This window comes from Pagrus pagrus, assembly GCF_965226575.1.
Source record: "Pagrus pagrus genome assembly, chromosome: 3".
NCBI lineage: Eukaryota > Metazoa > Chordata > Actinopteri > Spariformes > Sparidae > Pagrus > Pagrus pagrus.
The window spans coordinates 29,580,432-29,592,907 of NC_140187.1; the positions used below are offsets into that span (position 1 = coordinate 29,580,432).

The 12,476-nt window shown below is 38.6% G+C and overlaps 1 protein-coding gene across 2 annotated transcripts in view; it reads left to right on the forward strand.

The window, feature by feature from the left end:
- The window catches only part of cntn4 (contactin 4), a 174,399-nt gene that overhangs the window by 41,506 nt on the left and 120,417 nt on the right, over window positions 1–12,476 (forward strand). For both annotated transcript variants that reach the window (XM_084349045.1, XM_084349046.1), the window contains exon 3: window positions 7,573–7,705. In XM_084349045.1, the coding sequence (XP_084205171.1) occupies window positions 7,573–7,705 (133 nt within the window). The remainder of the gene's footprint in view (window positions 1–7,572; window positions 7,706–12,476) is intronic.

Genomic DNA, 12,476 nt, shown 5'->3' on the forward strand with positions numbered 1-12,476 from the left:
AACTGGGCCCGGGTAAGTTGGTCAGAACAGCTTCTGCACTATCTCTATATTTGGTGTTCAATTCAAAAGTTCTTATTCACGTGTTCGGCACTTGACTAGTTCCACCTGTATGGGAACGGTGATGTATGTTGTTTTGGGACTCACTGGGAATCAACCTATTCAATGGTGTAGGATGTGTTGTATATTTTACAGCATAGCAGTCAGAGTCCACTCCGTCTCACGATGTAAAAGTTTAGGCGACAGCAATTACACTAATAAGCTAGAGTTTGAGTGGTGCCTTTAGCTTTATCTCTGTTAAATGAACTGTCTGACCCAGGCGTCGCTCAGCAGTTACCATCACCATGGCAACCTTTAATTGCAGATTGGTACGCAGCTGATTGAGATGTGCTCATTACACCGCTCCTTCTTTGTTCCTTTACCACTTTTCAAACTCTTCATACTCCTTCACCTTCTTCGTATTAAGTTAAGCCAGCGATGCAGTTCAGCATCAGCTTTTCACCATTCAGCATTCACACTGCAATTTATTCAGAAGTTGTTTTGTCTAGGTTCTTTCTGCTGTTCTGTTTACCTCCACCTGGCTCAGTAGTGAAACTTTGGTTTGCTAACAGGACAGCAAGTTAACACAGTGTATTTAACAGTGGTATAGGTCTGCCATCCTTCGTTTCATCATTTGTCCTATCAATCCTGACTTTGTGATATTGCTGCATTGGTGCAGCACAGCTAATAAGCTGGCGTGCTTTTCGTAATTTAAGACGCTCACTTTCACGAAGCCTTGCTTTTGATCAATGGTACAAATTTGCCGAGTCACCAAAGCTGAACTCAACGTTCAACATTCAACATTTACACTCGTAATTACCTTCCTCGAGCAGATCCTCTGATCATGGCGATTCGAGAATTTTGCTGTTTTAGGGCCCTAACTCTTACTCCATTGTCCACTGAGGATAAATGTTCATAACTGTGTCTTCATTACTTGAGATCTTGGTTTATAGTCATTGTTTTCCACAGTTTTCTTCAGTTGAACTGTAGTACCCAAAGCAGCATAGCTTTCCATGATACAGATTTGCTAAAATGTGAACAAATGTGCTACAGGCTAATACCACAGAAGTGTAGTACTGTGTGTATTGGGGTTAATCCTCGATAACTGTTTTCAGTTTTCAACAGATTAGTTGTGCAGCGCTGGATAAAGCTTGACTTATGTTGCTGCAGTCTCACTTTTGTCTCATGATGTGATATTGAAGCCTCCTGGTATGCAAGATGACAGAGAGAGCTTTCATAAATTTGCAAATATGCTTTCTCACTTTCAAGCATATTTTATTTCATCTTCCTTTCTTCTTTCCTCCTCCCACAATTCTGCTCAATGAGGCTTTTGAGCCCCCCTGTTTCAATAGCATTCTGTTTTTATTGTTTTGCTTTGTTATTTATCTTTTATGACGGACTTTTCAGACCACCTCCACATACATCTGGGCCTTGTCCCATTACATACACAACCTCTGCTCTTTCCTAAAAATCATACCTGTGGTTTGTTAAATGTGTTTAGTGTTATGAGAGTGGGTTCAAATACATACTTACTTTATAAGCTTCATTATTCAATTACAAATATTGTGTTATTTTGCATGCTTTCTAAAGTGATGAATATATGTAGACTATAGAGCTTATAAAATTCAATAGAACACAATTTAACAGAGAAAATAAAGCAGTTTAGAAGATTTCTGACTTCCAGTACAACCCACAAATGTTTCTGTGTTAAATCTGAATACAGATTTTTAAGGGAAAAAAACAGATAGCAGGTCTGCATTGGTTCCCTCATATGTATGCAGCCTACAGCCCTTGTTATGCCTTGAAGAATTGCACACCAACAACAGGAACAAAACTGAGCATAATGCCTGTGTGGTGACTGGATTAAGATGAATATGCCTCATAATTGAAAAACTGCACGTTTTAAAGATATGCTATAGTTGCTAATGTGTTTTCGGCGCATGATACATTGAGTTTGGCACATAACCACAATAACACAGGCTGGCCCTATCAGTGGAGATGATTTCACAGATATTTTCACAGTGGCCCCACAGAATAAAGCTCTGATGATTTATGAGTAATAAAGATATTAATCTTCACTGAATATAAAATTGAGTGATGTTGAATTTCTGTCACTTTATCAACTGACACAGAGCATTGTTTCTTTATTCTGACAGGTGTGAATTAATGGCGTCATTGTAGGCTGTCGGGAACATTAGCTTTTTTTTTTCTCACAGCTACTGTTTTTTTTTTCTTTCTCCTCAGTACCCAATTCTGCCTCTTTTGTGTTTGACTGAGGTCAGTTAATACAGAGAAACGTTTGAAACATCCTATTCTCTGCCTTTTCCACCCTTTTTGTATGAGATTAAAATTATTCTCGCAATTCTCGTTGATAGAGGCTACACACCAAGGTTTGTTAAGTGTATTGTCGTCCAAAAGCCCTTGACTTACGCTACTATTCCAGTCAAAAAATGGCTATTGTACGTGACCATGCTGTCTACTGTGGGACAGTCGGTACTATCATTTTGCTGCAAATGGTGCACTGTTGGCAGTGGACACACAGCCCATTCATTTCTTTGCCTGAGAATGTATGAGGTTACGGCAAGCACCTTGGGCCTTTTGTGAGCAAAATGATTACAAATATACAGATTTATTGTGTCCTTGAATGACCTGAATTATTACTACTGGATGATCAGGAAACAACTAACGCACGCCAGCAATAATTAGAAGAGAAAAGATTAGCAAGCATGTCGCTGCATTGTTTTAAATCCTCTTTTGGAGGCATGTTGGTTAATGTCTGAAAGGCATTCCCGGGCGAAGCAACGCAGCAGTCTGCTCTATCTACACAAAGCAGTTGTATTCATGATTACAATTTAGATTATAAACCTAAACAATGTGTTTAAAATTACAGAATCTTCTGAGTGATCATTACGTTTTCCACCGGCTGAGCTTTGAGTGGTGACAACTGCTCTGACAGCATCAATGGAATCTGCATACAGAGATTTAATCCCTTTGTGTTTTTCCCTTACTTTCCCTCAGTTTTTGCCTTATAAAATCACCCTGCAGACTTGCATGTTTGTCAGGGGTGATACCTTTAAACACTGTGTTCAGTTTTGCATAAAAAAAGAATAGCTTACTCCATGCTAAAATTAGCATGAGGTTTGAATGCATCTGGGGGATTGGAAGCACACTCTGATGAGGTAAAAATGTGCCATGTGCAGGGAGACATTTTCTTGAATTAGATTGCCTATTGAGCAGTTCTTTGAATTATACATTACGCTGTTCATGTCATCCTGTGCACAGGTCTGTCACTACTTTCACAACAGGAAGCCAAAGCTTTGTTTTGCTTTAAAGTTTCCGTAGCTTGAAGACATAATAAATGATTGTGATCTCCACTGTGCATGCAGTATATCAAGTTCTACCACTGATTGTATTTGAATGTAATTAGAGAACTGTCCAAACCAACGTTTTGCTTCGTTTGTTGTGCAGGTTGTGGCAGGATGGGGGTGACAAAGCAGCATCAGCAGCACATTTCAGTAAACCTATCATTAGATGTGGAGAGAGCTTGTAGAGACGTGTTCTTGAGATCTATAATAAATTCAAAAGCAATTTGGCAGTTGTACAGTAATTGTACAGATATTATGTTACACAGACTAGCCAACCAACCGCGGTAACCAGCCCTAATAATAATAATTTAAAAAAATAGACAGAGCAAAGATGCTTAAAAATGTCCTGCCAAAATAATTGTTAGTCCTATTGTACATGAACATTTTTCATAGTCTATACTGTATTGCAAAAGTCCATCGATTCAGTTTGTTACACTGCACTTTTTGCACTATTATTATTATTATTATATTATACTATATAATTTGCTTTAAAAAATAAGGGAAAAAACACGTAGGAATGAAAATACTTACACAAGTGCTGTATTTATATTTAAACCATACAAAAAATATGTAATATATTACATTACTATTATTTGGCCTACTTAAACATTGATGGTTAGGGTGCTGGAGTAGCTTAATTGGTAGAGCATGCACGCCTTTGTGGACAGGGGAGTCCGGACCCTCTTTCCTGGGAAGAACAGAGATTTGCCCTCCTTTATAATCTATATAATTAATAACATATGACTTTAAATTGTATAATATTTTGCATCGAACTTTAGCGCTAATTAAAGACATTAAACATGTGTTTTTAAGTTTTTAAAGATCGGTCCCCCCCCTCCATATGCCTAAAAGTGGTTTGGTCTACTGCCGATCAGCCTGCACCTCTCCACGCACATCAGATTATTTACGTCTGTGGAGTGGGAGGGGAACGTGCTGGCTGATAGTAGTAAGTAGCTACTCTGCAGGAGTTAGCTTAAAACAAAAGATGCTAAATGTCTCCCGCTAAAAAGCTGTGCTTATGCTCTGGTTAGATTTAGGCACCAAAAACTATTGGCTAGCATAGGGAAAGTGTTTTGGCATAACGTAGCTAGTTACCTGTGTTTGGTCGCCATAAACAGGGCTGCAGATGTCCCGAGGTCTCAGTAAAAACAATATATATATTTCTTTTTTGCCACAAACGCAGCTGGAAAGTGTCTACTTAAAAGTGACGGTCTACTTAAAAAAAATATCCAGTGGCGTCACGTTTACAAATGTTGAAACGCCGCAGTCCCTTGTTAAAAATACCTGCATGAAAGTCGGTTAATCACCATGTAATGTGAACGTGATATGACAAGTATGGCGGAAATGTAAGTACAATACCTAGTCCATGAAATAAGAAACGCAGAAAATATAAGTGCTAAAATGGTATCCTGGTGACCATACTAAAACACATTTCTTACTAAATTTATTTACAGATATGACTGCTTTTTGTTCTGTATCTGTGTCTATACAGTATAGTTTAATAGAATGCCTAGTGATGATAAAAACTGTACAATATTACCTGAAGTCCTCCTACACCTCTCAAAGCTCAGAGTTATTGAGTAACTTCCTGGTCAAGAAAGGTTTGCAAGAAACTCAATAAGGAGGGCTAAAATAATGATTAGGTGTCCGGATAATATATGAATGTCATCACCTGCCTTAACACTTTCTGACCACGATTCAGCCTGTCCTTCCAGTCTGTGTCAGCACATTACCCACAGCAATCAGATCTCATCTTCTACTACAGGTTGAGACCTTCCGTGGCACATCAGTAGACACGCATTTCACTGTAATTGCTGAAACATACATGTGTGTATACATTCATTATATCCCCCTCGGTAAAAGTACGGTCACATTATGGTTCTGTCCTACAGAGTTGTTATTCTAGCTCAGGGGTGGCCAAACTTTAGGCCTCAGGGGCTCTGTAGATACCAGCCACCTAAATACACCTGATTTATTTCACCAAGATTCATGCATTTTTATGAGAAATTAACAAATATGTTATCGCCCTGTCGTTCCTTTATTCAGATCAGCAAACTTTGGCCCACAGGCACCACTTTGGTCCGCCCTGGTGTGTTTTATCATGTAGTGAGTTCATTACCTCGCTCTCATAGTTTAGTTTCAGAACCTTGACATTACGTTCCTTCTCAGACTGGCATGTGAGGGCAATCTGAACAGAAGTGTAATGTGACTGTATTTTAACTGTTTACATTCTTTCATTCACGTGATATACAAAAAATTGAGTTACATTCAAGTAACTTCTATTTTGCAGTGTCCTTTTATTGAATGGCTGCAATCTGTGTAAGCAGTGAGTTTGCAGTAGGGTTGTTACGATACTAGAATTTCAAAGTGCGATACGATACCCAGAAACATATTCGATATTTGATACCGTTTTAGATAAAACGGGGGGAAAATGACAGGACATTAAGAGGCATAAAACTTTTGTAACGAACATTAGAACAGTATTTTACAGTGTTCAAGTTTGTGCAAAAATAACAAATAATAATAATTACCCTTGCTGTAACATCACTGACAATAATTAAACTGTCTGAGGTACTGCAAGACCACTTTTACATTTAAGCAGGCCAAGTCATAAAAATAAAAATAAAAAACAGTCAAATTAACTCAAATAAAATGAAAGTTTTCATTTCTTGGCTATGCCTAGCAGCAGCAGATATCAATAGCAACTAGTTAACATCAAAATCGTTGTAAAACAGTATTCTTATAGCAGCTACACCTGTTCAAAAATCCTGAGATACAGTGCACAAAAAATCTGAAATCACACAAATGGCAATAAAGGCTCAGAAAAGTGCAATGTCCTCTAGTCTAGTGTTTTCAACCGCAAATAATTGTATATGTTGTTAAATTTGCTCGGACAGGCTACCTCTATGTGGCTAACGTTTGTATTCGCTTTGCTTAGCAAACGGCTAATATGGCTAACAGATAATAATACGTTTAAGTACGTTGATGCTTATGATAAATGTTTAATACTTCAGTGATCTTGGTTGTTGATCCTTCAGGTGCTTCGACGAGTTTGATGTGCCACCTTGCTTCGTCAGCACCACTTTGTAACATTGGTGGGTGTGTCCCTCCCTGTTTGTAGTTGTGTGTGTAGCTAGCTAGTGTGTAGAGGAAACGGGGGAAGCGCTGCTGTTATTGATATATTCGATACTGTTGACAATCAGTATCGTATCCGTTTCTAATTCTTAGTATCAAATAGGTACTGAAGTATCGATATTTTTAACAACCCTACTTTGCAGTGACTAGGACTTTGCGAGATGTGTGTTTCTGATAAGTAGAACGCTACTGAGTTTTTGTCCTCACCATCAACGCCGCTGTTCAGTTCGACAATTTTAAACATGAATGGGCTCAGACTTCTAAAGGGAAACATGCAAACTTCGTTCTGCGCTGTATTTCTTTTTCGTCTTCTTCTACTACGTTTGATTTCAGTTTGGCAAAGTAAGATCCAACATCTGTGTTAACTTTCAACTGGATAAAACTGCCAATACAAAAAAGAATGATTGACGTGAATAAAGAAAGCTGAATGATATCCGTTTCCAGTGTCTCTGACTGCTTGTGGTTGCATCAGCCTTAAAGAAAAAAAACTATTACAGAGAAAGAAGTGATTAAGGCTGTTCCTTTCCCTCGTCTTCAAAGTGTCATTGATATTTTCCAAAGCCATGCACACTGCGTTAATGGCGCCTTAATGGAGTAACTGAGACTTCTGTTGTGTTGTTTACATCAAAGAGCTCTAACCACACAAAAAACACCTGATAACACCTCTGCATGGACACACAATCCTAACATCACAGGGCAAACAAATAAATAAATAAATGAGCTAATAAGAGCGGGTTGACGGAAGTAAATGAAGCCGTTTCCCAGATAATTGCTCTACATAAATCAGACTCTATATCTTATTACCATCTGAATAGCTGCTCAAGACACGTCTCACTTCAAATCATTCTCCTCTGCGCTGTGCTGTCGTGACAGGCGGTTCAAATTTATATCTTTTGTCTGCTTGTGGTTTTGCCCCTCTAAACACTTTGAGCAGCATCAACCTGTTTTCTGCCTCTGACTAATTGGCTGCTTTACAAACAGGCCTGTGTCTCTAAGTTTATACTTAGATGTGTTGTCTCGCCTTGTTGTCCTACAGAGAGCAGTGTCCTGCAGAGTCCTGTTTTCACCAAGCAGCCTGGAAGCATTGTATATCCCGTGGAGACTCTGGAGAGGAACAGGGAGGTGGTGTTCAGCTGTGAAGCCCAGGGAAGCCCACCTCCAATCTACCGGTGAGTGTGTTCCATCTTGTCTTTAACAAACCTTCTGCGTGCTAACACCTTAACAATAACAGTGACCTGTTGGGAAACCTTAAATATCCATAAATCCTTTAACATAACGCAACATTTTCACATTTTTTTACAACTTAACCATCAAGTGATACTTACTGATTGATCACAAGGGGCACAGAGTCGTTCACACCCATTAAATGAATAGTTAAACAAGTATTCAGATGCATTGCAAAACTGGGGTTAAAAAATACTGCAAAAAGTCACAAAAGTACAAGTAAAGTACTCATCATTCAGTAAAACTACTCATTATGCAGTAAGGAAACTGTCAGTTTTACATTTTCATTTTTCATTTTATTCTTATTTTTTCTTATTCTTTATTTTTTTTTTTCTATTCAACATTGTTACAACTGATGCTCTCATAAGTGCCATAGAGCCAGGCGTACCAGATGTGCAATTATGATCATATTTGTACGATATCTTTGCTGTACGATCAACAATCGCAAAATTGCGATAATGTATGATAATTTCACCGGTTTGTGATGCTTGTATTAGTAGTGGGTTTCTGCCATGATCAGAATAGCAAAGGATGGATCCTAGGTCTCATGTGACCTCTTTCCATCCAGTCGTGCAAGGTGTAAGCTCTGATGATGAACATGATTGGCGAGTACGGCTGTCGTTTGAAGCAACTTGCAGGCGGAGCTTGAACTTTCCCAGTAAGAGGATGTAAATGCACCACTAATTTCTGTTATATGTTAGTTAGCTTGGCTCGTGGCCTTGACTGTTTTCATGCAGAATATGAGCAGTCGTGCTGTCTCATACTGCTATTACAAAATTGTCTGAGTGATGGACTTATGGACACACCTTCCACGCATCATAGCTACATCAGCTTGCTTAAAGAAAAACAAAAGAATGTATTGAATGACAGACACACACTTTGTTTTGTTATTTTTTCTTGTGATTTGTTGACAGTAATAAAAGAAAGACTGTTCTATCTGAGAATAAACTTTCACACGTTCATGTAAACATTTTTATAATTTCAAGAAAGAAAGAAAGAAAAATCAAATAAAAAGCTGAGTAAATTCAGATCTCGGCTCACAATCATCACAGTTTTACTTTTTGCTTTAAACTCAAGGTCCAAGTCTTTTTTGTCATTGCGAAAAACAACCAAATGGTGAAGCATCTCCCTGAGCTGCGTAGTGCAGAATAAAGAAGTAAATAGAAGGTAGTAGTAATTAAAAAAAAGATAAAATAAGATAAATCAGCACTGAAAAGATACCTTTTTTTAAATAAGATAGGCATCAAAAGAATTGTCAACACTTAGATTTTCACCAAATTAAGTATCAAAAGTAATCACTGTAGTTGTGTGTACATGCAGTGATAACAGAAACTGCCGTGAACACATTTAATGCTGGTGCTGGTTGTCTTTTTGTGATGCAGGTTCGCCTAAGTATTTTTAGTATTAACAAAACCACGGGGTTCAGCTTTAGCACACATCTTACCCATTTACCCTATTGCAATATCACACTCCCTCTTTTCATCACCCACAGCATAAGTGGAGCAATAGCACCTAAGCTCAAAACACATCCATCACAAATGGAAATATGGAAATAGGAGTGGCAAAACCCATGAAGAATTCCCTTTTTTCTCTGTTTGATTTACATCAGAACGTTTTTTGACAGTATTGGGCCCAGGCAGTTAGGTAAATGTATTTTGTTTGGTTTTTTCCCCATTAAAAACACACACAAAAGCATACGATTCAACAACAACATCACAATGCTTCTCCTTATCATAAATTAAGGTTCATAAAGCTGGTACTGTTTTAGTTCCTTAAAGCAGTTTTATCTGTTTTACATGAATATGGAAATGCAAACCAGAATGGGTAAAAGGGTTGTCAGAACGGTTCACAGTCTTGGAAAGAGTTAAATCAGTGTAATTCCTGATCGTACAGTAAGAATACAAAGTAATTACAGAGTTATGGATTTGCAGCTTTGTCGTGTGATTCAAACTGAAACGATGAGCTGTACAACAGAGATCGCACATTGTTCTTTTGATCTAAGACAGTTTAATCCATACACGCTGCGTGACACTTTTGTTCTAAAACTAGAAACCAGAAAGTTTCTAATCTGACAAAGCCTGAAGCTGCCCCACTGACACTGAATTCTTTTTTTCTTGCACTCAAAAAGTGTTTGGAGCTTGTACTTTCAAATGTGCTTTACTTCATTGTAGTCGTCACAGTAATGAAGCAGTGAAAGCGTCCACATCCTGTAATATAGTGCTGAGTATTGTCCTTGTGTCCCCAGACTCGGTCTTCCATTCATCCCGAATGAAACCGCTCCAGGATTTGCGTCTTGATGCAGCAACAAGAGAGTCTTGGCTCTGTTGTTTCTAGCTTTAGAAAAGTCTTGTTCATCCTCGCAAATCAAGCCTGAGCTGATCAGGATCATTGGAATGTATTACACCAATTTCTATTTTGTGCTGGATTTTCCCTTCAACCCCCTGCTGGAAACATGTCTGGCGTGTCTGAGGCCCAGGACTGCATGTTAAGCCTCACACGCAGCTCAAACATCGTTTTTCCTGCTGCAGAGTTCAAAGAGCAGCTGTTTTTTGCCCTCTTTATTTCCCTCCTCTCATGGACCATTAGTCTATTGAAGGGGTGTTGTGTTGGTGTTGTGTTGCAGCATCTCAGGCAAGTAAAAGTTCGAATCAATCATGTTTGCTCACGGAAATTGCTGGGCTGAGATTTTGGAAGGATTGGTACATTTAATACTTGGGATTGAGCCAGCTTAGAGGATGACCTAATCAGCCGTTTCCTGTCAAGGTCGCTGCGCGGTCCTGTCAGAGCAGCCACCGTCGCCCCCTAAAGATGTGTTGCAACAAACAGACAACAGCTAAATCATGTTCAAAGTTCATTAATTGCACATCCCACAGCAGTGAAGTTGACTGTTTGAGCTGCAGTGTTTACATTAAATGCCACAAGCAAAGATATGTGCTCAGCATTGTTGTACTAAACCTGAAAAAAGAGGAGAATATAGGGAGGCGGTGACATAAATTCAATTCCAGGCACTCAACTGAATTGTTCCTTTGATAAATATGGACTGATGAATAAAATAAAATAAAATACATGCGTGCAGTTTTTTTTCTAGATATATTCACCAATGTGTATCATTTAGTCTTTACCCACCAAACCAGTAGGGAGACTTATACCACACACACACCGTACTTCTCATAATATCTTGTGAGTTAAATGAGAAGATTGATATCAGAGTCACATCTGTCAGCAGATGTATCTTTATTTAACACCTATATACATTTTACTCACAATTCAAAATGAAAGGACACAGCAAAATTAAACATAAAACATAAAATACAAAAATACAATATCACAGTCACAAGATACCTTAACAAAAATTATTATTTAAAAACCGGATGGGTATTTAAACCTGATAATAAATCTAAAAAACTTGTTAATGAATATTTTAATGTTTATTTTTTTGTGTACTTTTACTGTGTTTGGGTCCTGGCATCTATGTGGATACCACTTGACGCACACCACCCATTGAAACGCCGTTGTAGACCAGATACGGGAAAGGCACTCCCCGATGGCAGTTATTGTGTTTTGTCTGCTTTCTGTCAAATGAATAACATTTTTTATCCAAGTGTAGGGAGGTGGAGAGAGAATCTCTGTAACCACAAATGATTTTGCACAGCAGTAGTAAATCAATGAGTAGCAGCCACACAGCAGATCCATGCCACACACTAGCCAGCTAACAGTTACTGCAGCTTTTTCTCTGTCTTTTTGCATTGTGCGGCAGTGGGCAACCAGTGTTAAGGCGCATTACCTCCTCACCTACGATAACAAAGCGAGAACAGACAGAAACAGAAATGATTTAAGGGGGTGCTGGATTATTCAAATGTCATATGTCATATTAACTTGATATCAATATTTATTTATTTTTATATCACGGTTATTGTCAATATCGGTTATTGGCGACACCCCTACCCCCAATATACAGAACCTGAAGGATCCTCTACAAACATCCTGGTGCCAGACATTGCAGAACATCCCCAGACTGGAAATGGGGAAACAGCTAGCCTGGCTATCCGGCTACAAGCATCTCTAAAGACCATTTTTTAATATGTTTATATCCTTTGTTGAATTAGTACAAAATTGAACTGTAACAATTTCAGCAGTATTCCAGATGAACTAGGGATTTGTTGTTTCTACACTTCCATATTTTCCCATCTGCGAAAGCATTGGCTGGTGATGTTTTTACCTTTTGTGTGTCCATGTGTTTGTCATCATGGCAAAATGTGGTCCTGGAGACACCTTTTGTTGCGGGAACTAACACAGAAGCAGTTTTGAGTATTCTCGCAGGTGTTCTTATGTCTGTCTGTCTGTGGACCGATTTTGTCTGTACAATAGCATCTTAGCCGTGTAAGATACAGTCACAGAACTTCACAGGCGTGTAGTTGAGATCAAAATGAAGGCCAAGTTTGAAGATGGGTGTGGTCTGACTCATAAGTACTGAGTACTCATGTAGTAATGTTGCAGTGACTACTGAGTTCTCATGGATCGGCGCATCAACATGGCGACTAGCGTTATAGGGTCATTCACAAGACTATCCCTCTGGAGACCAGGGTCTGCATCCCGTTTGTGACTGAGAGTCAAGTAATTTATGTAACATAAGCAAGTTTATGAACATAAATGACATAACTCACACTGAATATAATTACAATTAAGTTGGTCCAACTATTTTCTTTTTTCAGTGCA